The sequence below is a fragment of the Myotis nattereri genome (genome assembly GCF_964212035.1).
Source record: "Myotis nattereri genome assembly, chromosome: 8".
NCBI classification, from domain to species: domain Eukaryota; kingdom Metazoa; phylum Chordata; class Mammalia; order Chiroptera; family Vespertilionidae; genus Myotis; species Myotis nattereri.
In genome coordinates this window covers 74,575,777-74,603,142 of record NC_138083.1, presented here as the reverse complement: position 1 = coordinate 74,603,142, position 27,366 = coordinate 74,575,777, and the positions used below count along the sequence as shown (strand labels likewise).

The 27,366-nt window shown below is 43.7% G+C and overlaps 1 protein-coding gene across 1 annotated transcript; it reads left to right on the top strand.

Annotated features, from left to right (window-relative positions):
• Positions 1-1,028: 1,028 nt before the first annotated feature.
• Positions 1,029-19,533, top strand: ACTR5 (actin related protein 5; the record flags this gene model as incomplete). Its single annotated transcript, XM_081096464.1, has 9 exons — positions 1,029-1,628; positions 2,848-3,077; positions 5,513-5,682; positions 8,190-8,407; positions 9,097-9,279; positions 14,898-15,014; positions 15,708-15,847; positions 17,591-17,723; positions 18,817-19,533. The coding sequence occupies 9 exons, from the start codon at positions 1,029-1,031 to the stop codon at positions 19,072-19,074; spliced, it is 2,049 nt and encodes a 682-aa protein (XP_080952590.1). The 3' UTR covers positions 19,075-19,533.
• Positions 19,534-27,366: the final 7,833 nt, after the last annotated feature.

Here is a 27,366-nt window from a genome sequence, read left to right as displayed (position 1 = left end):
TTATGTTTACTGGCCTCTGTGTCCTGCTTGTCCCTGCTCTCTTAGCTTAATGATAGGTGCCTGCAGATGTCTGAAACGATGGTTGTGTTGGAAGACAACACTTTTAATCTGATTTTGTCAAATCTGGCCTAGAAGTGTTCATAGAGGTTCTCGAGAAAGTTTTGAGGTCTTATTTCCTGCTAAGGATGTTTATTCACTTTAAAAAAGAATTAACTTGCTTTCATCTCTCAAAGTTTTTGTGTGTGTGTGTGTGTGTGTGTGTGTGTGTGTTTTTTATCCCTCAAAGCTACGTGTTCCAGAGCTGGGAGGGTAGAGTGAAGGTGCTGCTCTAATTTTTGTATCCCCCTCGCTGGGAGAAAGGGGAAATGAGGTAGGGGAGAGTGGGCCCAATCTTTCTAAAGCTAAAACTTGGGGACTGGTGTTTCCACATCACCTCCACGCTTATCTCCATTGGCCAGAACTCATGATCACACCAAGCGAAATGACAGCGGGGGGGGGGGGGGGGAGTTATGCCAGTAAATGGAAGAAAGAGAATATATATATTGAGAAACAACTAACAGTACTTTTCTTAGTGTTTGAGGTCTCCAGTTGGAGAGCACAGTCTTTGGGAGTTAATAAATACATAAAGCTATTTTAAAACCTTATACTGTATTTTAAAAGATAACATAACTGCATAATAGTGCACAAATCAGAAATGGATAGCTTGATGAATTTTCACAAAGTGAACACGCCGGCGTAGCGAGCTCTCTGGTCAGTAACTCAAGAGTTTGCGTTTCTTTGACTGAGAGCCTGGGGGTGACGTAACCACGTGGAGGCGGGACCAAGGGCTGTTGAAGGTGAGTTACCCGGAGAAATAGGGCGTGGCTAGGCGAGAAGGCGGGGCCTCCTGGACGCCGGAAGGGGCGGGGCTTGATGGCGCTGCGCTTTGGGGCGCGGCTTATTGGCCCACAGTCCCGGCTAGAGCGAAGGGGCGTGGCGAGGTCGGATATGAAGACGAGGTTAAGCAACTGCGGGACTTAACCGCCAGGATGGCCGGGCCCCAGCGGTCCCGAGGGTGGCCTGGGCCCCGAGGGGCGGGCCAGGTAAAGAGGGTCGCCGGCCTCAGCGAGGAGGTGAGGCTTGGAAGTTCTTTAGGACCCGAGCCGCGCGGCGTTACGCGCCGGGGCGGGGCTTCGCGCCGTCGGGGCCGACGCTGCGGTGAGGGGCGGAGCCAGCGCGCTCGTTGCAAGATGGCGGCGTCCGGGACCGCTGGGCCGGCGGGGAACGTGTTCCCGTTCCGGGACGCCCGCGCCACTCCAGATCCAGTGCTGGAGGCCGGCCCGGTGGCCCACGGGCCCCTGCCGGTGCCCCTGGTGCTGGACAACGGGTCGTTTCAGGTCCGTGCCGGCTGGGCGTGCCCTGGGCCGGATGCAGGCCTGGAGCCGCGCCTCCAGTTCCGCGCCGTGTGCGCTCGCGGGCGGGGCGCGGCTCGGGGCGGGGCGGGCCCCCAGGTGGGCAACGCGCTGGGCAGCCTGGAGCCGCTGCGCTGGATGCTGCGCTCGCCCTTCGACCGCAACGTGCCGGTCAACCTGGAGCTGCAGGAGCTGCTGTTTGACTACTGCTTCCAGCACCTGGGTGTCTCCTCGCAGGTGAGCGTCTGGGGGGCAGAAGGGGAGGGCGGGAGGGCGGGAAGGGGGGTGGGCTGGGCTTGAGGTGGAGGGATGAGGTCGTGTCTCCGCTCACTCTGCCCTCAGAGAAATAATAATAGTCCCTCCCGTGGCGCTGATGGTTATTTAGTCATTCATCCATTTAGTCGCGCCGCCAGACTCAAAGCGCCTAGCGTGTGTAAGCCGTAGGCGCTTGGGATGCAGCATGGACAGAACCAGACTCCTTTCCTCTTGGAGCGTACATTCGGGCATGTTGCTCCTTTGCTAACAGATTCTTTTATTAACTGATATGTATTGAGCACTTACTCTGTCAGGCACTTTTCTAGGCGTTTGGAATACATCTGTGAATGTAACACAAAACCCGTGCGTATGGAACTAGTATGGACAGACAGACAAGAAGTAGAATGAACTAGTCGATTCTGTGGCGTGATAGAAGGAGAGGAGAGCGTTATATATTTTTTTCAATAAGAGGGCAAGGGTACAACTCAGAAGAAAGGTGACTTGACGGCGGTTGTTGAGGGAGCAAGCCACGGGAGTATCCGAGGGAGGAAAAGTGTTGCAGACGGAGGAAACCCCTGGTGCAAGGCCCTGGGGCAGAAGGATGGATGCCCTAATCCTACCTGCAGGGCGGCCGGTGAGGGCGGGGCCGCAGTACGTGGAAGAGGAACTCAGAGGTCAGGAGGGGCACATGACACACCTAGGCTTTTGCCGAGTGAACTGAGGAGCCTTGGAGTTGAGCAGAGGAGGGACATGACGTACGTTCCGGAAGGGTCGCTGGAGCTGCTATAAGGGAAATGGCCTGGCCTGGGTCACAGATAGAATAGGGAGTCCAGCGAGGAGGCTGTTGCAGGCACCCAGGTGAGAGGTGATGGTGACTGATCCGAGGGAGGTCGCAGGGAGTGGGGGGATGTGGGAAGAAGTGGCTGGATTCTGGAGCTGTTTTGACGATAGAGCCAATATGATTCGCTGATAGTTTGGAAGGGGCTTGACTTAATAACCTTAAATTGACCCTGTGTTCATATTTTCCAAAAGCGTTTCCCATAGAGATGAGAGGAATGTTTTACAGTTGCTTCTGATCAGGTTTTTGATTGGAGACCAAAAGCAAATTCAGCCCTTGCAATAGGATTTTGGTTTCTTTTATGCTTTAAGAATAGTGTTCTTGTATCACCCATCATCTATTTGTTCTTTTCTTTCAAAGTAGGGCTGTGTTGACCATCCCATCGTTTTGACAGAAGCGGTGTGCAACCCACTGTATTCACGACAAATGATGTCTGAGCTCCTTTTTGAGTGCTACGGGGTTCCCAAGGTTGCCTACGGAATAGACAGCCTGTTCAGCTTCTACCACAATAAGCCAAAGACCTTGATTTCCAGTGGGCTCATCATTTCATCTGGGTACCAGTGCACACATATTTTACCCATCTTAGAAGGGAGGTGAGTGCACTTACGGCATGAGTGCTCTTTTGAGAGGCATTCAGGAAACATTTATTGGGTGCCTGTTTTAAAGGTGGAGTTGAAAGAGCAGGTACCGGACCATGAACTGGCCACCGGGCTTAGCTCTGACCTATCTCGCTTTGTGACTGGGTAAGTAACTTCACCTTACATTCTTTGTGACCTCTTGGAAGGAGTTGAGGTGGATGGTCTCCGAGGTCCAAATCCACAATTGTGGAATTTTATAATTCTGGTTTATAGTGAGATAGCTGACACAGTACCTGCAGGAACTAGGGGCTCAATAAAAATGTTTGAATAAATTATTTGAATAAACTTAATTTAGACAGAGTCACTTTCTTATTAAGATAGTATTATTTTTTTCTTCAGGATATTTCTTTATATATATATATATATATATATATATATATATATATATATATAAATTTTTTTAAATTGATTTTTTACAGAGAGGAAGGGAGAGGGATAGAGAGTTAGAAACATCGATGAGAGAGAAACATCAATCAGCTGCCTCCTGCACACTCCCTACTGGGGATGTGCCTGCATCCAAGGTACATGCCCTTGACCGGAATTGAACCTGGGACCCTTGAGTCCGCAGGCTGACGCTCTATCCACTGAGCCAAACCGGTTAGGGCAAGATAGTATTATTTTTATTTAAAGCTCTTCAATCACCATAGTTTAGACCTTTTTCAGGTACAGTGCCTAGCACATAATAGGTACTTATTAAATGTTTTTGAGTTGAATAAAAAGTGAGGGTAGTTTCTGTCATGTCTAAAATCTGTTCTTATTTTATAGTTAGGCTTTTGTTGTCTGATGAAAGACTGGGCCAGCATCATACTCTCCTGAGATTTCTCACTGAGTAAAGGGGATGTGTAAGAAAAGAGTCCTGGTTTTGCCCTCGCCAGTTTGGCTCAGTGTGGGCCTGCAGGCTGAAGGGTCCCGGGTTTGATTCTGGTCAAGGGCATATGCCCGGGTTGTGGCCTTGATCCCCAATAGGGGATGTGCAGGAGGCAGCTGATGAATGATTCTCTCTCATCATTGATGTTGCTATCTCTCTTTCCCTCTCCCTTCCTCTCTGAAATCAACAAAAATGTATATTTAAAAAGAAAAAAGAGTTCTAGCTTTGGAGTTGAATGCCTGGTTTGTAGTCCTGCTAAGGATGAGGTACCTAGCCTCTTCACTTAGTTTTCTAATATGTACAATGGGAAAAATTGATTGCTCAGGGTTATCCTGAGGATGAAATTAGATAATGTAGATGGTGGCACTTTGTAAATTATAAAGCAGTATGAACATTTAACTTAAATGCTGTGGAATATATTGAGCCCTAGAGTAGGAATTTCTCTTGAAATTTTTACAAAAATTAATGAAGAAAAATAATTCTTACACATTACCAAACACTCCTGTTCAGAGTTGTCTACATTATGTAAAATGATATGCAAAAATTAAAGATGATATTGTTATTTTTATCTTGTATTGAGAGAAAATTATTTTACCTGAAGGCTAAGAAATGATCAGATTGGAGCATCTTCTGTTCTATGCTGGCATCTGCTGGTGAGGTGTGATATAGCAGCGACATATCAATATATAGCAACTTCTTAGTGCTCTGTTACTGTCTCACATTAAGAACACAAAGATACTCTGGTTCTCTTTCCCTTCAGTTCATGTGAAAGGGACCTGGTAGTCTTAGGGAGTTACACTAAGCCAATATACCGGGGTTACTTAATGTGTTTGTGTCAGTAGAAGTGGAGTGTTTAGGGAAAGGGGTCTCAAAAGTCTAGAGTTATCTGGGAAGCTTGTTAAAATGCAAATTCCCAGACCATCCCGGAGCAAATGAGTCCTGAGAATTGGTGCATTTAACATTTCCTCAGCTAATTCTAGGATACTTGGTTCCAGGACCACAGTTTTAGAAATTGATGGTGGGTCTGACTTCAGAGTACACGTTCTTCCCATTGAACCTGGTTTCCTTCTGAAATTCTTGCCGAAAGTTAGATGGACACATGTCTGTCTAGGTATAGACTAGGAAGTCTGCATTGGTTAAGATGTTGGACCATGCGAACTTTAAAGTCCCTTCCAACTAAGGTTTTATGTTCTCCCAGCTGGTCTGTTTCTCCTCCTTCATCTACATTAAATTACCCTTTCTCCCCAAAGGTGCTCCATATTCTCTTTCATGCTGTCAAAAATAAGTGCTGTTGCTCTGGCCGGTGTGGCTAAATTGGTTGGATGTCATCACTTGCACTGAAAGGTTGCTGGTTGGATTCCCAATCAGGGCACATGCCTGGGTTTGGGGCTCCATTCCCGGTAGGGGGCATATAGGAGGCAACCAAAAGATGTTTCTCTTTCTTCTCCCTTCCTCTTTCTCTAAAAATCAATAAACTATTCTTTAAAAAACGTAAAGGTTGTTTTCCATTTCTTGGTTGTAGGTTAGATGCTAAAAATTGCAAACGCATCAATCTGGGAGGAAGCCAAGCAGCTGGCTACCTCCAGCGTCTCCTGCAGCTGAAGTATCCTGGGCACCTGGCAGCTATCACACTCAGCCGCATGGAGGAGATCCTGCACGAGCACAGCTACATCGCGGAGGATTATGTGGAAGGTAATGAAGACGTTGTTTGCAGCTTTTGGATGTTGGCTTTGGGGGCATTCCTTAAATTGTTTCCAGGATAACTCATTTGCTCATTTTTTTTACTCATTACTTTTTAGCATCCCCTTTCCCTTTTGGTATTTACTTTCATAAAATGTTTAGTTAACTGATAACTTACATATGCAGGTTATTTTCAAAATTGTTTTGGCTATTCTAGTTCCTTGCCTTTCTGTTTTGATGCAGTCCCATTTGCTTATTTTCTCCTTAGTTCCCATTGTCCTAGGAGATATATTGGTAAACATATTGCTACAAGAGATGCCTGAGATTTTGGTACCTATGGTTTTTTCTAGGACTTTTATGGTTGCTCATCTTACATTTAAGTCTTATCCATTTTGAGTTGATTCTTGTGTATGGTGTAAGTTGGTGATCTAGTTTCATTTTTTTGCATGTACCTGTCCAATTTTCCCAGCACCATTTATTGAAGAGACTGTCTTGACTTCATTGTCTGCTCTTGGCTCCCTTGTCAAATATTAATTGAGCATAATGGCTTGTGCCAATTTCTGGGACCTTTTATTTCTTTTTCTTGCCTTATTTCACTGGTTAGGACTTCTAGTACAATTTTGAATAGGAGTGGTCAGAATGGGCACTCTTACCTTCTTCCCAGTTCCTTATCTTGAGGGAAGCATTTAGTCTTTCGCTATTAAGTACATGTTGTTAGCTCCAGGTTTTTGTTTTTGTTCTGTTTAAAGAAATTTTTTTTAAATCTTCATCTGAGGATATTTTTTTTATATTCATTTTAGATGGGGGAAGGGAGAGAAAGAGAGAAACATTGATGTGAGAGAAAAACATCGACTGGTTGCCTCCCCCATGTGTCCTGACTAGGCCAGAGATCAAACCTGCAATCCAGGTAGGTGCCCTTGACCAGGAATTGAACCCATGAGCCTTCGGTGTGTGGACTGATGCTCTAATCACTGAGCGGCACCAGGCAGGGCGAAGCTCTAGTTTTTTTGCAGATGCCTTTTATCAAGTTAAGGAAGTTTTCTTCTGTTTGTAGTTTTGCTGAGCATTTTTATTATGAATGGATTTTGAAATTTGTGAAATGCTTTTTCTACATCAATTATATGATCCTATGGTGTTTCTGCTTTGGACTCTTCAGTTTGGTCAGTTTTCTGTGTTTTTTTTGGTCAGTGTTTTTTTTTGTTTGTTTTTTTAAACTATCTGAAGTTCTTCTGTTGGGTACCTCTTTAGGATTCTTACGTCTTTTTGGCAAATTAATGTTTTATCATATAATCTCTCTTTTTATCCTTGGCAATTTTCTTTGCTTTGAAGTCTATGTGGACATTAATGTAGTCCCTCGTACTTTCTTTTGATTAGTATTTGCATAGTATGTCTTTCCATCCTTTTTTACTCTTTCCACATTATTATATTCAAAGGGAATTTCTTTTTTTGCTTTTTAATTTTTCTAAAAAATCTTTATTTTTGAAAGCATTACATATGTCTCCTTTTTCCCCCCTGAGAATTTCTTAATAGTTAGGTCTTTTTAAAATCTATTTTCTCAGTCTCTGTCTTTTAATTGGAATGTTAAGATGATTTTAAATTGATTTAATTATTCATATATTTGGATTTAGGTATACTATTTTATTATTTGTTTTCTGTTCCTTCTCTTTGTTGATCCTGTTTCCTTCTGCTGTCTTCTTTTGGGTTATTAGAACATTTAAAAAATATTTTTGGTATTCCATTTTATCTGTTGTTTTTTTACTATGTCTTTAAAAAAAACATTTTTATTGATTTCAGAGAGGAAGGGAGAGGGAGAGGGATAGCAACATCAATGATGAGAGAGAATCATTGATTGGCTGTCTCCTGCATGCCCCCTACTGGGGATCAAGCCCACAACTCTGACTGGGAATTGAACCATGACCTCCTACGTTCATAGGTCGACGCTCAACCACTGAACCATGCTGGCCGGGCTTTACTATACCTTTCTGTAGTTTTTTCAGTGATTGCTCTAGAGGTTACAATAAACATACTTTACACAGTCTACTTAGAATCACTATTTTACCACTTCAAGTAGAATGTGGAAATGTTAGCATGCTAGCGACTCCTTTCTCTTTCCTCCTTTGTGCTGGAGTTGTCTTATGTAATCATCCACAACACTGGGAACTTGTCAGACAGCGTATGGTTTTTACTTTTAATTGTCAAACATTTTAAACTCAAAAAGAGGTTCGTCTGTTACATTTAACCAGGTTTTCATCATTTCCATTGCTCTTTGTACATTCCTGGTATTCCAGTTTTCCTTCTGGTATCATTTCTGTCTGAAGACCTGTACTTAGCAATTATTTTAGAGGAGGTCTGTTGGCATCATGTCCAGTTTTATGGCTGCATTTTGTTGATTAGGTAGTTCAGAGAATGTATGGCATATGCTCTTTATCTTACACAGACCTAGAATCCTGGTATTGTCTTTCTAATTTCTGTGCTAGTAGTGTTGCTATTTCATAACTTTCAAATTTATTTATTTGAAGAATTGCAGAAATGGCGGTGTCCTGACTATTATGAAAACAATGTGCACAAGATGCAGCTCCCATTTTCCAGTAAACTGCTCGGCAGCACTCTGACCGCTGAGGAGAAGCAGGAAAGGCGGCAGCAGCAGCTGCGGCGGCTGCAGGAGCTGAACGCCCGGCGGCGGGAGGAGAAGTTGCAGCTTGATCAGGAGCGGCTAGACAGACTGCAGTACGTGCAGGTAACAGCAGATCCCAGATGGGCCCCTGGCCTTGCTCAGCAAATGCTCCTCCTGTATATTCTTCCTTACCCACAAAATGCATCGACTCAGTTGCCCTTGGGGTCACAAAGGAGTCTCGGATCATTAATACAGAGGATGGGATAGCAGCAGGTATTTTTGAAAGAGCTGTGGACTCTGGCTTTGTTGATTTATGTCAGCCTTATAATCTCCTTTATTTTATTTTTTAACCTTTTAATGTTAGTGTAGCACACACGCTGCAAAGTGCACAAATCTGAAGTTTGCAGCTCATGCATTTACACAATGTGAAACACACCGTGCGTCTGCTCTCCAGATCCAGAAATAGAGCATTCACAACATCCCAGCAGTCTCTCTCCTCCTGCCCACTCTTAGTACCCTTCCCACTTCTCCCCACCCAAAAGATGACGTTTCTGATGTCTGTCACCATCGGTTAGTTTTGCCTGGTCAGGTAGTGGTGAAACCATGATGCCATGGCAGCCTAGGGACAGCTGGGGAGGACAGCTGTGGGACACTTTGGGGGGAGGTGTGGTTTTGTGGTGGGGTGGGCTGAGGAGCTCTAGGAGCCCTGTCCTACTGTAGTTCTCTGTTTGGCTCTAAGCTACTTCTCTTTCCTTCCTGTTTGTGATTGCACTGATGACTTTGAGGATGAATGGTGACTGCTCTGGTTTCAGGAACTTCTAGAGGATGGCCAGATGGATCAATTTCACAAAGCCCTGATGGAGCTGAACATGGACTCCCCAGAAGAGCTGCAGTCCTACATACACAAGCTCAGTTCAGCCGTGGAGCAAGCTAAGCAGAAAATCCTCCAATCCGAAGTCACCCTCGAGGTGGATGTGGTGGACAGCAAGCCTGAGGTACTGAGTGTTTTGGGGAGGGGGGTCATGTAGAGATAGTAGACTTTCCTGAGTGTGGGAGGAGTGTCTGGAGAAGGCTGATATAAAAGGGGCTGTGACCAGACTTGGGGGAAAGAGAGCTGGTGTGGTGAGTGATGTCCACAGGTACACTGGCAGGGCAATGATAGCACTAACCTGTACCAACTGAAGTTCTGATCCAAGGGGTTTCACCCTATAGACCTCTGGCTCCCCAGGGATGGGGAAGAGTGTGTGTGTGTGTGTGTAGAGTAGGAAGAACATTCACACACCACTTGAACCTGAACCTGCTCTTGTGATGGTTCCTTGGCTGTTAGTCATACATTCCCTTTAACTTCCTTCATTGCTTTATTAAGTCTACTAGAGGCCCTATGCACAAAATTCGTGCAAGAGTAGGCCTTCCTTCCTCTGGCTGCCGACACCAGTTTCCCTCTAGCACCTGGGATCCAGGCTTTCCTCCGGCTGCCGGCAGGCACCCTGGACCCGGGCTTCCCTCGCAGCCCTGACTGCGTCCGGAAGGTCGTCCTCTGTCTGGTCTAATTAGTGTATTATGCTTTTATTATTATAGATTATTATTATAGATTGTGGTTGATCTTTCACTTACCTCCTTTCCATCTTAATGTTCTCTAAGGACAGGGATCATGCTGCATACATAATGGATGCATTTTTTACAGCAAATAGTGGGCATGCTCAGTAAAATGTTGGGTAAAGATCAGCCTTTTGTCAGTTACTAAAAACTAAGTCTTGAATAAGCTCTTAGATATTCTCTCTCTCTCTCTCTCTCTCTCTCTCTCTCTCTCTCTCTCTCTCCTCTTTGTTTCCCTATCCGTGGACTATTAATAAGTGTTGATGTGGCCAAAGGGGCAGGGCTGAGGTAGGGCCATGGGTAGTCCAAATGCTGTTGTGGGCCCTGTGTGGTGAAGGGGCTGCCTGTAGGTCACACCTCAGCCGGAGGTCGCTAGTTGGCTCTTCTGTCTTTAAAGCTGGAAAAATGGGTAAGTGTACTCACTGTTCCTGAATCTGTCATTTCTAGAATTCTAAAACAAAGGAACTTGTGACACTTCAGGGGCAGAAGTAACCAGCCCTACTATTGTTGTGTTGTTGTGTGTTTTTTTAAAAATAATATTTCTTTAAATCTAAAACCTACACTTAGAAAAAAACAGTCCTGTAGGAAAATCCAGTTTGATGCTGGGTGTAATTTGGTGCTTACCAGAGACTTCGGAACTGTTTGGCTTAGCATGAAAGTAGCTTTTCCCAGTGACCATCTCATAGCTGGAGGCTCTCTCAGTTCCTGCTTCCACCTCGCATTCTCTACCTCTCTCCGACGGGCTGTTGACTGCACGGGGACAGCCCCTGATCCTGAGCATGCCCATTTGCTAGAGCAGATCCTGAGTCAGGTGTCCTAGGTACAGCTTATGGCTCACTGAGCTATCAGCTAGAAGGGACCTTTCCTACTATCTTACTTGCACACAGCATCCCAGATCCGCTTTGGTGGCCAACGTGCATGTTCTAGTTTGCTTCTCCCAGTTGTCAGGTCTGTGTTTCAGTTTGAGCTCTTGTTTACTGGGATCTAGGACCAAGTTGTTTTTGTTGTTTATTCATCCTATTTAGTTTTTATTATGTTTAACATGTCACCAGGACATCAGCATCCTGACACCAGAAATGTGCACAAAGCCAGCAGTCGCCAACCAGCGGTCTGCAGGCCACTGGTGGTCCGTGAGGTCCGAAAGGTTGGCGACCACTGCACTAAGCCACTGGCAGGTTTAAAAGGAAAACAAACAACTTTGAAGATGTGATTCCTGAGCAGTTGGGGAATTAATTTTTCTTTTCTTTGGTTCCCTTTTCTGCATTGGTTTCATGTCATGATTCAGCCACTCCTTCATTCAGTCAGCAGATACGTGCTGGTCCCTACTTTGTTCTGTGCTCAGGGGGTACCTATTAAATCTCTCTGGGCTTAGGGAGATTTTGAAATGTTAAACTTCAAAAGATTTCTCTGTATACAACAAATTTGATTAATTGATCTGTCCCCAGAGCTTTAATGGTCGGTGGACGTTTATTAAAGGTGCTTTTTAGTGACTAGAGTTTATTACTCTAATCTTCCTGGGATAAATTTGACCATGACTCTGGCTGGCCAGTTCTGCCTTCCAGAAAGTATTTGTAGTATTTTCTAACTATTCACTTAGAATGGAGAGAATAGATTTATGTGGACCAAAGTTCATATTAAAATGCCATCCAAGCATTAATGGCTGAATTAGATTAATACAGCTAAATTTTTTAACTTAATATTTTCTAAAATCCATTTTTATCTACAGACCAATCCTTTCCTGCTCTTACTATTGTACAAGTATTCCGAGGAGGATGTTGTGAAGGAGTAGGCTCTATTAGCATTGCTGATGAAGCATTTAAACCTGCAGGTACCCACTTCCATGGTTTTAGAGCGCTGTCATTTGTTAGGAAACACTATGGGCCCAATATAGAAAGTTCCTTTGCCTGACCAGCCACCATCAGAACTGGCCTCTGCTTGTTCCTGTGCTGTTCCAGGCACCCATGCTGCATCCTTCCTGCTGTGGTTTGGCAAACCGTCATTCTGTTCAGTTTCAAAAAGAACAGTCATATTTGTATTTCTGAACACCACACAGTGCACGTGAAGACCCTGGCAAGCCCTAGACGGAGAGAGGCCAGCCATGCTAGAGAGCTGTATTCTTTTTTGGATGCTGTTTTCTGCGTAGAAATTATTAGCTTTGTTCCTCTGTGAATCATGTGAATTGGGATAAGTAAAATATCTCTTTATCATTTTTAGTGAAGCTAACAAGTTATCTTATTTTTTAAGGTGCCATGCTTTTGAATATAGCTAGATGAAGATGGGTGATATTTTTGTTGTAGCTGAAGAAGCTTTTTGAAACCCAAACATCTCTATTCTAGGAAAACGAGAGGGTGTATCTCAGGTGTCCACCACTGACAGCTAGGTGTGGTATGCCAGGGACTGGGGTTGTAGAGGTGATTAAGGTACAGTTCCTGCCCGGCCAGCATGGCTCAGTGGTTGAGTATTGACCTATGAACCAGGAGGTGATGGTTCGATTCCTGGTCAGGGCACATATCCGGGTTGTGGGCTCAGTCCCCAGTGTGGGGCATGCAGGAGGCAGCCGATTAGTGATTCTCGCTCATCATTGATGTTTTTATCTCTCTCTTCCTCTCCCTTCCTCTCTGAAATCAATAAAAAAAATATATTTTTTAAAAAGATACAGTTCCCGATGTTTCTCTCATCGATGTTTCTAACTCTCTATCTCTCTCCCTTCCTCTCTGTAAAAAATCAATAAAAATATATTATTAAAAAAAAAAAAAGATACAGTTCCTGCCCTTCTTGGTGCCTTAAAAAAAATAGAGCTGTAGAACCATACTTAGTGGACTGTAAAAAAGCTTGTCAGGTGTGGTAGGTATGTGTGGGAATGCAGATGGAGTTCTAAGAAAAGATTGGGATATTTAAGCTGGGCCCGGAAAGGTGATTTGATTTCCATAAGCATGAGGAGGGAAGGACATTTCAGATGGAAAGAACCACATGGGCAGGGAGCATGGCATGTTTGGCATGTAGAGTGTGGGAGATGAAGTAAGGAGGGGGAGGCCAAGGCCAGGCCATAAAGGTCTTTACCAATCAACCTGGATATTATCTCTCAGATAGACAAAGCCTTCAAAGTATGGTGAGCAAGGAAGTCATCTGATGAGATTTTATTTTAGGATAATAACTGGAGGCAGTTAGGAAGATGGTTTAGGGAGAGGCAAGGCTGAAGGTGGGAAGAGAGGATAAAAATGTGTTGTAGTTGACTTGAAATTTGTCTTGGGGTAGAGGGTGGAGGAAGAGACACTTAAATGAGGATCTAGCGATCTTGGTGCCAGTTAGAAGCAGAGGTGACAGGAGTGGCAATGACTGATGATAATGGAACACGTGACATGTCCAAAACCAGCACTGAGCTCTTCTGCAACTGTCATCTTTATTAATTTTTACTCTTCAACAAGTAATGTCATCACTCCCATTTTACGAACGAGGAAAGTGAGACTTACAGGAGTGAAGAAACTCGCCCAAGGTTGCACAGTTAGAGGTAGTGCAGCAGAGGTTCAGAGCAGCCATCGATTCCAGAGACACTGTGATCTCACTGAAAGGCAGTGGTTGGAAGGTAGAGCCTTCCAGGCTTAGGAAGATAAGGAGCTGGGTTTCAAGTTTCTTATTTTTAAAGTTTTTGTGGGACATCATGACTTACAGAATTTCAACTTAAGGCAGAGCCCAGAATTTGGAGCTAAGAAGTTCTGTTTTAGGCCAGGTTTCCACCACTTTCTGGTGTATTGTGATCGTGGGCAAGTTATTAAGCCTCCTGACCCTTGGTTTCCTCACCATAAAGTGTAGGTTATCTGTGGTGAGGATCATGCCAGGCAGCAGGTGTCCTGCTCCGAGTCAGATTAGTGTTGGCAGAGATGCTCTCACCTCCTTTGCCAAGAGCAAGGTTCTTAGGTTCTTGCCTCCTTAAATTACCTATTTCTAAGCCAGTGCCTCTCCTGTTCTCTAGGCCCGGATGAAGAAATATTCCTTGTCCTTTCCAGGGTTTACCCTCCCCTTACATATGATAGGCCATCTATATTGGTCAGGACTTAGAATGCATTGTCACCCCTCTCTGAGCCACATATGCCACATGACTTTTTTGGGGTGTGTGTGTGTTGGAGGAATGTGGAAGGGCAGTTTGAATGCTAGTTTACATTGTAGTATATATGGATAGGCTAGGCATGCTCAGCTGATGGTATCGAGTCTGCCCGAACCCTCCCAAGACACCATCTCTTAAGACAGGCCTTTCTACAACAGCTGTCATTAGTAGAGCATTCTTCCATGGAATACAACAGAGTATTTCTTTCTGTAATTCTCCCATTTGAGTCCAGAAGGTGAAACTCACCTGCCTTTAACATGGCAGCACCACAGATGGCTGAAGATGCCACCCAGAACCACTCCCACTCCCACCTGTCCCCTTTAACCAGGTCAAAATGAAAATGAGTTCTAAATCCTCCAGTGGGGATGGTACCAGCATGCCAGGTTCACTGTTGAAGAGGAAAGCCTGTTCCACAGACAGGAAGCATTCCGCCACCCGGGAGCTTTCAGTCACATCACCAGCCCGTTGGTATTGGCATGTATATCTACTAATTATGGAGAGATTTACTTAATTTTGCTGGTAGTCTAAGCCACTTTGTAAGATACCAGGTATCACACCCTCTCCCCTGAGTTCTGTGTGTGGTGGTGTGACTCCTGCAGGCAGCAGGGCTCCCACTGTGCCCCAGGTGTGGGTGGGCCCATCAGAAGGCTTCAGAGAGAAGGTAGGAGTTGAGGTTATATAAGTAGGAAGCAGTGCGGGGGACAAGAGCAAAGCCCATTCCTGGCTTTTCAGTCTTTTAATCCTTGTGTTCATGCGTGTTCTTTTCTTAAATACTTTAGAAATTTTTTCATGGTTTCATTTTTTCATAGTTTAGGCCATTGGGAGGTTTCAGTGCTTTCTCGTGACAGTGAACTAATAGAACTAAGGCTTGCTGAAGTTACAGGACCTGTTTTGTTTTGTTTATTCTATTCTTAGACCCCTGACCTAGAGCCACTAGAGCCGTCCCTGGAAGACGTGGAAAACATCAATGATTTTGAACCCTTGTTTTCAGAGGAAACGCCAGAAGTGGAGAAGCCGGTCGCCGCTGTCCAGGTTGGACTCCTGCGGCCTCGATCACGCTCATGCTTTGAAGCTGTGACATAAATGACCAGGCTAGTCTAGTCTGCTCCTTTAGAAATATTTTAAAAATCCCAGTTGTATTTTCTAGAAAGGGGGGTTCTGATACTTAAAACATCCAAAGTCAGGGTTATCAATTGGGGTTCCATCATCAAGGTCCGAGAATCTGTGAGTAATAAATAGTGTGTCTGATGGAAACATTTGGGTAAGTAATTGGGGACTTTATACCTGAAGACTAGCTTTAGTGGTTTAATTCAAATTTAAGCCAATGTCATTATGCTTAATCCTCATTTGGGTCTACTTTATGTCGTACAGTGGCAACCAGAGAGGCTGACCTGGTCTGAGACACCTGGGGAAAAGCTTTCTCTGCTGTGCAGGGACCAGGGTGCTGGACAAGGCCCTGGGCAGGAGACCTGGTCTTTCAGTCTTTCTGCTGCCACTCTTACCAGTCTCTTTCCCTGCCATTCAGGACCATTTCATGATGCAAATTTGTAGGTGGAAAGGGCTAGAAAATTGAATGTTCAAATCAGGAGAGTTGGGGAGGGGTTACTTGGGCATGAACAAAGGACAGAAGCTGTATTGGAATAAACAGTGTAGTTTGAGGAAACTGGCAATGAGCATGTTTGTCATATGATCTAAAAATATCTTTTAAACCTTGGGTTTTTAAAGCCCGTGTTTAACTTGGCAGCATATCACCAGCTGTTTGTTGGGACAGAAAGAATTCGGGCTCCAGAGATTATCTTCCAGCCATCTCTCCTAGGCGAAGAGCAGGCTGGGATAGCGGAGACCCTTCAGTACATTCTGGACAGGTGAGACTGAAACTTCTATTTCTTTTTTCCCCCTGAACCACTTCCTGGGCTTTGAGTGGTAGATTTGATGGTCAGGCATTGGAAATCTCTCTCACTTTCTCCTCATTGGCTTGCTGTGCTCAGATAGTACTCTCACCAGGCCTTTAGGTTTGAGCAACGTGGTAACAACACATTGTTTGCGGGTAGTTTTTATCGCGCGCTAGCAGGTGGCGCGGGCCATTTTTGCTAATTTTTTGCGCAAATGGCAACTTTCAGTAAAATTACGATAACTTTAGTTTACGTATTTATACGTTACCCGCATTCTACCGCTAGTCTATAAAAAACGTATTAATACGTGTCCCGCGCTCTACTACCAGTCAACGTAAAACGTATAAGTAAAACGTATAAATACGTTTCCCGCATACAGTGTGGTAATGTATGTGCGCTGGCTGTCGTATAAACCTTCACATTGAAGACTAGTGATTGTAAATTACCCAGAAATGTGCAGAACTTATAAGTCTTTTTTCCTCCTTGTAGACATTTATTTAGGAGTTTGCATTTCTATAAAAGCATGCTTTCCCCCCTCCCATTTATATAGGCATTTTCCTGCAGTGTGAGTTTTCATAATTCAGTTTGGACAAGTAAGGAACATGACTTTTGGTACTGTGGCTGCTGTTGGATAAACAGGATGGGAACTTACAGCTAGCAAGGAAGAAAAGCTATTGCAGCTGCTTTGAATGGCTGTCAGCTTGGTCTAACAGTGGGTGGGAAAGTGGCCAAACATGTATATGATAAAACTGTTACTTAAAAAAAAAAGCAGAGGTAGAGAGATGGACTCTCAAAAGGGAGGCGAGACTTCTTGGGGTGATAGAAATGTTTTTTATGTAGAGCAGTGGTTCTCAACCTTCCTAATGCCGCGACCCTTTAATACAGCTCCTCAGGTTGTGGTGACCCCCAACCATAAAATTATTTTCGTTGCTACTTCATAAATGTAATTTTGCTACTGTTATCAATCATAATGTAAATATCTGATATGCAGGATGTATTTTCATTGTTACAAATTGAACATAATTAAAGCATAGTGATTAATCACAAAAACAATATGTAATTATATATGTGTTTTCCGATGGTCTTAGGCGACCCCTGTGAAAGGGTCATTCGACCCCCAAAGGGGTTGCGACCCACAGGTTGAGAACCACTGATGTAGAGTGTGGTGGTGATGGTTGCTGGGTATATAGTTTACCAGACTTCCTCAAAATGTATGTAAATCAAACCTCAATAAAATTAGTTTTTAGCCAAAACCGGTTTGGCTCAGTGGATAGGGCGTCGGCCTGCGGACTGAAGGGTCCCAGGTTCGATTCCGGTCAAGGGCATGTACCTGGGTTGCGGGCATATCCCCAGTGGGAGATGTGCAGGAGGCAGCTGATCGATGTTTCTCTCTCATCGATGTTTCTAACTCTCTATCTCTCTCCCTTCCTCTCTGTAAAGAATCAATAAAATATATTTAAAAAAAAATTAGTTTTTAAAAAACACGTGTTAGAAAGGCACAAAACTTCTAATCATGCTAAGGAAATGAATTGACCACTCAAAATAAGGTTTTGACTAGATATTTAGCATTCTGTAAAGATGCAAATGAAAATTGGAAGTTTTTTAAGAAGTTGTACAGATATTTTGTCTTTTGTACTGAGAGCTTACATTTCCACATGTACATTCTCTTCTGATATTCAAATTATAGGGACCATAGAGTAATCTTTTCTCTCCTAGGTACCCAAAGGACATTCAGGAGGTGCTGGTTCAGAACGTTTTCCTCACTGGCGGGAACTTGATGTATCCTGGGCTGAAAGTTAGAATCGAGAAGGAACTGTTGGCAATGAGACCCTTTCAGTCATCTTTTCAGGTACTGATTGATAATGTAACCAGCTGTTTCTTGTGTGTGTGGTTTTTAAAAAAATATATATTTTTTTATTAATTTCAGAGAGGATAGGAGAGGGAGAGAGAGAAACATCAACAGTGAGAGAGAATCATTGACTGGCTGTCTCCTGCCACCTACTGGGGATCGAGCCCGCAACCCCACCATGTGCCCTTGGCTGGAATTGAACCTGGGACTCTTCAGTCCACAGGCTGACGCTCTATCCACTGAGCCAAACCAGCTAGGGCTAACCAGCTGTTTTGAAAATAGCATTAATTATTTTGTTTTCTGGTTGCAGAAGTAGTAAGTAAAGTATAAATGAGAAAAATCACTGTATAATCTCATCACTCGGAGATAGCCACTGTTAAACATTTTTATGGCTTTCCTTCTGGTCTTTCATTTATGTTTAATTTTAAAAGCAGAATGAGAATCATGTTTTATACATATATATATAAATATATATATATATATATATTTATATATATATATATATTTTATTGAAAAAGAAAGACATGCATATAGTAAAAGGCAGAGGATATGAAAGATTGTACATGGAGAATAAATCATTCTCCTCACCTTGGGAGCAGCATCTTCTCTGCTCTCATTTTAGAGGCTTATTTGCCACCATCGGCCAGAGCTGCCTCATATCAGGCTCCACTTTCCTCTGCTCCCCTCTGCTTGCGGAGAGGGGATTGAGGCCAGGAAGGCCTTTCCTCCAGGCCGAGTGCCAACTCAACCTCCCTCTCCATTTGACAACTTGTGGTTAACATCACTGGAGCAGGAGGGGGGGCAACGGGTCCCTCTCTGACCCAGAGTGGCAGGTCTTATGTTCATAAGTTAGCTGACCACCGCCTGTTCTGTGAGGCCAAGTCTTCTAGGGTTTGCATGCTTGTGCCACTTGGAGAGTCGGGGGCATTTCAGCTCAGCAGAGTTTGGAGGGTGCAGAGATAGAATTCATTGGGTCCTCCTGTGTGTGCATTTCTGGGGATGAAGAGTAGGGGGATGTGGCTGGGCCTGCTGAACATTCACTCCTTGAGTCCTGATGGAGACGGCCTTTTGGTGAATGTTCTCTGTGTTTCAGGTTCAGCTTGCCTCTAACCCTGTGCTGGACGCCTGGTATGGTGCTCGGGACTGGGCCTTGGACCACCTGGATGACGATGCCGTCTGGATCACCAGGAAAGAATATGAAGAGAAGGGAGGAGAGTACTTCAAGGAGCATTTTGCTTCCAACATCTACGTCCCCATCCACCTGCCAAAGCAGGCTTCACGCTCCTCAGAGGCCCAGGCGTCAGGCAAAGGCTCAGGGGCCAGTGGAGGCAGTGCTGGTGAGCAGGCATAACAGAGGGGCCCCTCTCGGATCTTGGGCCATGTCGGCTAGTGTGGCAGGACAGTGACTGTGCTAGATGTGTCTGGCCCAAGTCTACTGGGAACATTGGGCTGCAAGATGGATTTCTCCTGGGGAGAACATGAAGGGACACTGGGAGTTACCCTCTAAAACTTTCCCTTCCTCTGGGGGCTTCTGCAGTGAAGAAACTTCCAGTGACTTGGAGTCTTTGTTGAACCAAGATGAGCGGTAGCGTCCGCTGCCTACAGTAGTAAATGAAGACAGTGGAGGACAGAAATGCCCGTATTTGTTATTGCATTTTAAATCCCTTTTGGTTTTCAAAAACGTTTAAAATGTATATTGTCAGTGTAGATATTTTTCTACATTTATTCAGAAGTTGTGTGAATGCCCAGCAGTTTGAGGTCTTCCACATACATGTAAAAAGATAATATTTATGTAATCAGAGTTCTCCACAAAACCTCAGGAGCTGTGAATATTTCCCTTTTCCTATTATCTTTCAAATGAGAGAAAAGGGTCCAAAGAGGGAAATCAAGTTGTACAGTGTAAGTCTGTTAGGGGCCTGCGTGGTGCCCACTTCTGAATGGGCAGAAATGGGGTCTTGGTCCAGCTTTTGTTCAAACTTTTTTTGCTGGAAACTTTTCCACCACATGAGACCTTCCTACAAATTTTTAAAATTTTGTGCTTGTGTGTTTTGGCTGCGTAACATTTCTGGCCTTTCTAAAGAAAGAAGTGGGCTGGAGAAGGTTACTCCTGTAGCCTTTTCAGTGTTGCCATACCTCATTCCCTGCACCTTTGTAGCTCCATCTTAGGTGGACAAATGACCCCTCTCTTTTACAGAGATTGCTTGGTAAGAGTTTTAACTCTCAAACACCCAATAATTGAGCCCAGAAGGCCCCTGAGATGCTAGTGTCCTGTCTCAGGGTCCATACGTTTCAGTGCCATGGAGCCTCTAGCTCTGATGCCTCTGATGAGGCCACCTCAGCACCTGTTTGCTCAGACAGTTTACCAAGGGCGAGCACCTGGAACTCCACTCTTAGGGGCCTAGAAACTGAAGACCAGGAGGGGGCAATGGTGATTGTGGAGAAGGAAGAAAACTTGAGCCCACCCAAGATCTCCCACGCATTGCCAGTGAGCCACTGGCCGTCCATGCTTGGGCCCACGGACTGATGAGCTGGTAATAACCATGAACTGCTAAGAAAGGATAGATGCAAAGAAGGCAAAAGCAGCCTCCATGTGAGAAAGATTTTCCTAGCACATTTCCAGGGCTCGGTCCCTAGTGTGGGGCATGCAGGAGGCAACCCATTAATGATTAATTGCTTTTTGACCTGGAGTCTTTTCCCCATCGTCAACAGTTTAAACAGCCTGAACAGCAGTGGTGAGTGGTCAAGATGGCCATGGAGGTCAAGCTGCCCTGAAGGGGAAGGTCCCTCAGTGGGCAGGTAAGCTGGGACACATCAGTCAAACAGGTGTTTGTCCTCTTAAGGGTTCATGTCGACTCAGGGAATTGAGGAGATCAGGGCAGCTCTCAGGGGTGGCCTCTTAGGGGCATCAGGGCTCCTTTCTCTGGCTAAAATGTGGTAGGGGTATCCCCTTACTGCCCACTTATGCTGTCCCTGCCTCCCACTGGCACCTGTGGAAATAAACAGTTTTGCCAAAGGAACAAATAAGGTAAAAATGTATGAAAGTAGAAGTTAAAAGTAAAATAAGTGTTAAAATATGGGTAGACAAGGCTAACCCAAGAAATGGAGAAACCAAATTGGTATGCAAATACAGTATGCAAAGATTATTTTATGCCTATGAGTAAGGGGTTAAGTGAATGAGATGAAGTCTGTCATTTCTGAACTTTGTGGTTAAGTCATTACAAGAAAATCAGAAAATGATAGTATTAAAAAATGTACATAGAGCCCAGCCAGCATGAGCATTGACATATGAACCAGGAGGTCACGGCTCAATTCCTTGGTTGGTGCACATGCCCAGCTTGCGAGCTCAATCCCCAGTGTGAGGCGTGCAGGAGGCAGCCCTTCAATGATTCTCTCTCATCATTGATGTTTCTATCTCTCCCTCTTCCTTGTTTCTGAAATGAATAAAAAAAAAATTTTTTTTTTTTCAGAAAAGATGTACACAGAGAGACTGGTTGTTTACTAAATATATTTCCTTTCCTCCTGGGCACACAGCTGCACTACATTTCCTAGCCTTCCTTGCAGTTATTCACGTGGCCATTTGAGTTCAGGCCAGTGAATATGGGCAGAAGAGATGTGCACCATTTCCCGGGCTGGCTTCTATCAATCTCCCATAAGAGCACCCCTCTCCTCTTTCCCCATGGCTGCATGGAGAGCAGTCTAAGGCCCGAGAAGAGTGTGGAGCCAAGCCCTTAAGTGACAGGATTCTTCACTGAAGCCACAAATAAATTCTTACTATGTTAAGCCACTGAGAGCTTTAGCCTTTAGGGGGGACCTAGATCCAATGACTGGTGTCCTCATGAGAGAAAGGAGAAAGGTCTGACACACAGGGAAGAGGGCTGTGTGAAGGCAGAGATTGGAGTGATGCAGCTGAAAGTTGAGGAACACCAGGAGTCGCCAGCAGCAGGAAGAGGCAAAGGAGGATTCTCCCCTCGAGCCTTCGTAGGGAGGTGGCCCTGGTGACACCTTGATTTGGTAAACAGCACTGTAAGAATAAGTTTCTGTTGCTTTAGGCACCAAGTTACGGTAGTTATGGCTGCCCGAGGAAACTCACCCAGATGAGCGGGTTAGTCTGGGAATGAGTGTGAGTGCAGGTGGGAAGTTGTTAAGCCTTATAGAAGCAAATATGCAGGAGGTTAATGGGGAAGCAGTTAAAGGGGGCATCTGTAATACTTTACATAATAAAGATAATTTTTTTAAAGGAAACAAATAACTTGCCAATAAATTGGAGGAGTCCTAGCAATATCAGCACCTGGATGGCAACAGCTTTTCCCAGGTAAGCTGGCTCCGGCAGGGAAGGAGTAGAGAAGAAGGGTGTGGAAAGTGCACAGGATCAGAACTGACAGTCTTGGTGAGGCACCCCTTCTGGGGGTGAGCTCAGCACCTCAGAAGCCAGAGGTGGTGTAATGGAGAGCACAGGGGCTGGCGATAGACTTACTAAAGCAACAGAACCTGAGGAAGCCTGTCTACAAAAGGTGCCAAGTATTAATGAGTCTGTGTCTCACTAGCACCAGGAGGGGGAGTCCTTGAGAAACAGAAAACCACCCAAACCCTCTCCCTGCCCCGCTACTTACTGTGTCCTCCTGCTAATTGTTTAGGTAAACCTAGCATGCTCAAATGTCCACCTTAATACAATGAAACTGCAGCATCTTTATGGGAATATAGTAGGAAGAGACCAAAACCAGAAAATTCAAACATTTTAGCAGGTAAAACATACTTATATATATATATATATATATATATATATAAAAAGCCATTATAGGTAGAAGAAAAATGTAATGCAACATTCCAACAGTAATTAAAAACTGGACAAGCAAATGCAGTGAGACAGCACAGCACAAATGCAAAACTTGATGGAGATGACCAAACAACAGGTAGAAGTGAATGGGAACTGACAGGACTCAAAGAATTGAATTAAAGTATCTCAGAAACCTAAATTCAAGATGCACAAGGGGAAGATATTCAACTGAAAAAAAGAGAAAGAGAAAATAAGAGAAAGTGACAAGAAAAAGAGGCAAAGGCAATCTAAATTTAATATTGTTGAAAATTCAACTATATTGAATTTTATATTGATGAGACTAGAAGAAAATGGAACAAAATTAATATTTAGCATGGTGATTCAATAAAACTTTCCTCCCCATGAAAAGAAAACACCCTGAATATAAATACTGGGAAGACACACTGTGTGCATATTTGGGAAAGTTGACTCAGAAGTGTCAATTTAAGAAAGATCCTACTAAAATTATGTCAACTCTGAGAAAGGTCTTAGTAAAAAAAGAAATCCTCTGGACCTCCAGGCAAAAAGACAAAGTGGCGTCTACAATAAAGAAAAATTAGATGTCATCAGGCTTCCTAGCAGCAATATATACTATAGAAAGATAAAAGGATAATTAGAAAACAAAGATAAGAAGTGTTAGAGACCATTGAGAAGATGTGACCCCGGGTTGATCTTGGTGGTGGACCTGTAGGTTCCCATAGCTGGAGCTGTTTCAAGGTTGCAGCCTTGAGAGAATCAAGTGTTGCTGAGACCATCTTTCTGTACTGTACATGACTGAGCTTGTTAAGTTATATAAACTTAAGATTCTGGCTGATGGCTTCCCCAAGACAAGCCTTGTATGTAAGGTCCCTTGCATATTAAACCTGCCACCTGCCAATCTGAACTGGCCTGTCCCTTCAGTTGATCCGGGGGCCAGTTTTAGATTTCATCCCAGGGAATTCAAGGTTGTCAGTGAGCCGAACTCAAGGTTGTCAGTGAGCCGAACAGTAAAGAAACTTGGCTCTTTTTGTTTGTTTGTTTGTTTTTAAATCAACACAATTTAACTACTAGGAAAAAAACAACAAAAATTTAAAACTGTTAGAAAGAGAAAGCACAAATACACAAAATAATGAAATAATTATCAAAACAAGAGTAAAATCATTAACTGCAAATACATCTGAAAAAAAAAATCTAGGTGAAATAGTTTTTTAAGGAAAATGTAATATACCCAAACTAACCCTAGTAGAGATATATAAAATCCAAACAGACCCATTTCCATAGATGAACTTAAGAAAGTTGTCACAGAGCTTCCCCTCAAAAAAGCTCCAGGTCCAGTTAAGTTTGTAGAATTCTATTAGCCTTTAAAGAATAGATGTTTCCAATGTTCTTTAAACTTTTTTCCAAGCATAGGAAACAAGAGAAGTAATCTAAATTATTATCCTCACCTGAGGCTCTTTTTTCCATTGATTTTTTTATAGAGAGAGTGGAGGGGAGGGAGGAGTGGAGGGAGAGAGAGACAGACATCGATGTGAGAGGCACATCAACTGGGTGCCTCCCATTCGCACTCTGACCGGGGCTCGGGATCGAGCCTGCAACCAAGGCACACGCCCTTGACAGGGAATCAAACCCGAGACCCTTCAGTCCACCAGCCGATGCTCTAACCACTAAGCCAAACCAGCCAGGGCTAAATTGTTTTTATGTAGCAAATATATCATTGTTATCAAAATCTGATAGATTGCACACACACAAAACCATAGATTAATCTCAAACTTAAAAATATTAATGAAGTAAACAAGTAAATTATTTACAAACAGACTCCACCGGCACCTTAAAAAATAATACATACATGGTGACTAAGTGGGTTTTATTCCAGGAATGCAAGTGTATCCGTCATATACCAAAAATCTCAGAGGCTTGACACAAAGTTTATTTCTTATGCTGAATGTCCAGTGAATGTCAGCGAGTGTGTGGCATGTGGGTGTGGGAATGCATTGTTCCACACAATCACTGCGCACCATCCTGCGATCCTACCCCCTCAACACAAAACAAGGAAACCGAACAGCAAGAGCCAAGTCTTGGCTCTGAAATGCGCCTACCCAGAAGTGACATATATCACACCTTTCGCTGGCCAAAGTAAATCATTTAGCCATGTGTAATTTCTCAGCATTCCATTTTACCCCAATTATGCCTCTATGTTTTGGTGGTTGCCTTATAGATTACAATATGATTCCTTAACTTATTACCATCTGCCTTGAATGAATTCTTACCCTTCACATACCATGTAAGTATGTTACCACAACTTCATTTCCCACTTTGGGAATTTGTTATTCGTGTCATGTGTTTCACTATTACTTAGTTTATAAACCCCATACATAATACTTTGTGTGTTTTTTAAAAATACATATTTTTTTTTACTTAAAAGAGGAAGGGGGGGGGGGGAGAGAGAGAGAGAGAGACAGACAGACACATCAATGATGAGAGAGAATCATTGATTGGCTGCCTCATGCACACCCCCTAATGGGGATCAAGCCTGTAACCTGAGCATATGCCCTTGATCAGAATAGAACCCGGGACCCTCAGTCTGCAGGCTGACGCTCTATCCTCTGAGCCAAACCAGCTAGGGCCATAACACATTGTTAACATTACTTAGTCAACAGTCTTCTGGAGAAATCTAAAAATATGATCTTTTGTATTTACCTGTACATTCACTTTCTGGCATCGGAAAGTGGGGGTGGGAGAACATTTCCTTGGCACTAGTCTCAGCTGGCACATTCTTAGGAATGCTTCAGAGGATGGCTTCTGGCCTGGGCCTAGCTAGATAGTCTCTTGGAAATGTTCCAGAAGAAATGAAGTGGGATTCTCTTGGTAGTCATTCCTTAACGTGGACAAGAATTGGGAGATGAATTCAGCTGCTTGGCACTTTGCTGTCACACTTGGCCTGCATAGCATTTTGATAAAACACCTGGCTGGGAGTGGGCATAGCTTATCCTGCCAGCCCTTAACTAGCCTGGGCAACCATCTGGAGACTGCGTGGGAGCCGGGTTAATGGTGTCAACTGAATGTAAATGAATCAGGAGGCTTTGCCAAAATCGAAAATGACCAAGTTTTAGTCAAGGGTCTTAGGGTTTACAAATTGGAAATACTACCAGGTAAGCACTCAGAGTGTTCCAAAAAATAAAAAAGAGAGAAAGGTTGAGTTCTTATAGTAAAAATTACATCTTTGAAAAGAAATAGTATTGCATTCTGAGTCTCTGGATTGGCCTGAGATGGTAATCTCCCAGATGTCTGGTGGTTTGGACACATGAACATTCTTTCCTTAGTTCTTTTTATTTTTTTTAAAGATTTTTTAAATTTATTTCAGAGAGGAAGAGAGAGGGAGAGAGAGAGAGAAACATCAGTGATGAGAGAGAATCATTGATCAGCTGTCTCCTGCACACCCTACACTGGGGATCAAGTCTGAAACCTGGGTATGTGCCCTGACAGGGAATCAAACCATGACCTCCTGGTTCATAGGTCGACACTCAACCACTCAGCAACACCGGCCAGGCTAAATCACAAATATCAGTATGACCACGTGATGTATCTTCTCTCTGAAAGTATTATTTTCTTAGCGTAAATACAGTCTAGAAATAACGAACAGCTCAGTGTCCAGGGACATGCCTACTGTGGCTTCTCAAGTACCATTTCTCATTAAAAGGAACCAGGGCTCCTTGGAGAAATGGCTGATTCCAGTTCCGAGGGAGGAACTATACAAGATGAGCCTGGAATACCTTGTTGCATTAGAAGCAAGGAAAGTATGAAAGACTTATGAAGACTCCTGGGACTGTATCTAAAGACCTCAGCAGCTGACTGGTAGTGGCTCTCGCTGGCCAGGGAACGGGACAATTTGAGCATCAGAAAGAATAAAAATGAACTGATAAAACATCAAATCTTAAAATCCATCCATGACTTCATCATTGGTTACCTCTGGAGAAACCAGGTCATACCTTTTGAAAAATGAGAAAGAGGAAGAAGCAGGCATTGATCCTGCCTTTCCTGCACCAACTGTGCCCCAGGGTAACCAAATCGATGATAAGGGAAGTTTTCTTTGTAGAGGATTTCCAGCTAATACATGAAGAAGAAATGATAGAATCCCACCATTTTCAAACTCCTGATAACAGCAAGGGACAATGATCATCCACGACATCTAAACACCATTTAGTGAAAAGTTGATGGGATCATTTTAATGGATGGGTAGCATGTTTCTTCTAGTGTGATAACAATATGACATATTGAACATCATCCATAAAGTATTTTTTTTACATTTATGTAAAGGAATGTGTATATATATATATATATATATATATATATATATATATATATATATATCTGTGTGTGTGTAATTGATTTCAGAGGGGAAGGGAGAAGGAGAGAGAAACATCAATGATAAGAGATAATTATTGATTGATTTGCCTCTCGCACACCCTGCACTGGGGATTGAGCCCGCAACCTGGGCATGTGCCCTGACCAGGAATCAAACCCCAACCTCCTGGTTCATAGGTCAACACTCCATCACTGAGCCATGCCAGCTGGGCCATCCATGAAGTATTTTTACAAAAATTTTTAACCTGAATCTGATCAAGTCCTCAGATTTAACTGGAAATACTGGGACATAGAAACATTGTATGTTAGGGTTCTACCAGGAAGCAGATGGTGAACTCAGATTAGCACAATTAGCAGAGGGTATTTTCAAAGGGAAGGCAGGGTGTGATGGGTAGTGCAGGATCCTGGTATGAGCAGCAGAGAAGCCTTTACCAGTAGGAGGGAGAGATTACCAGAACCTGGAAGGAGATGGAGTTGTGTAGAGCAAGG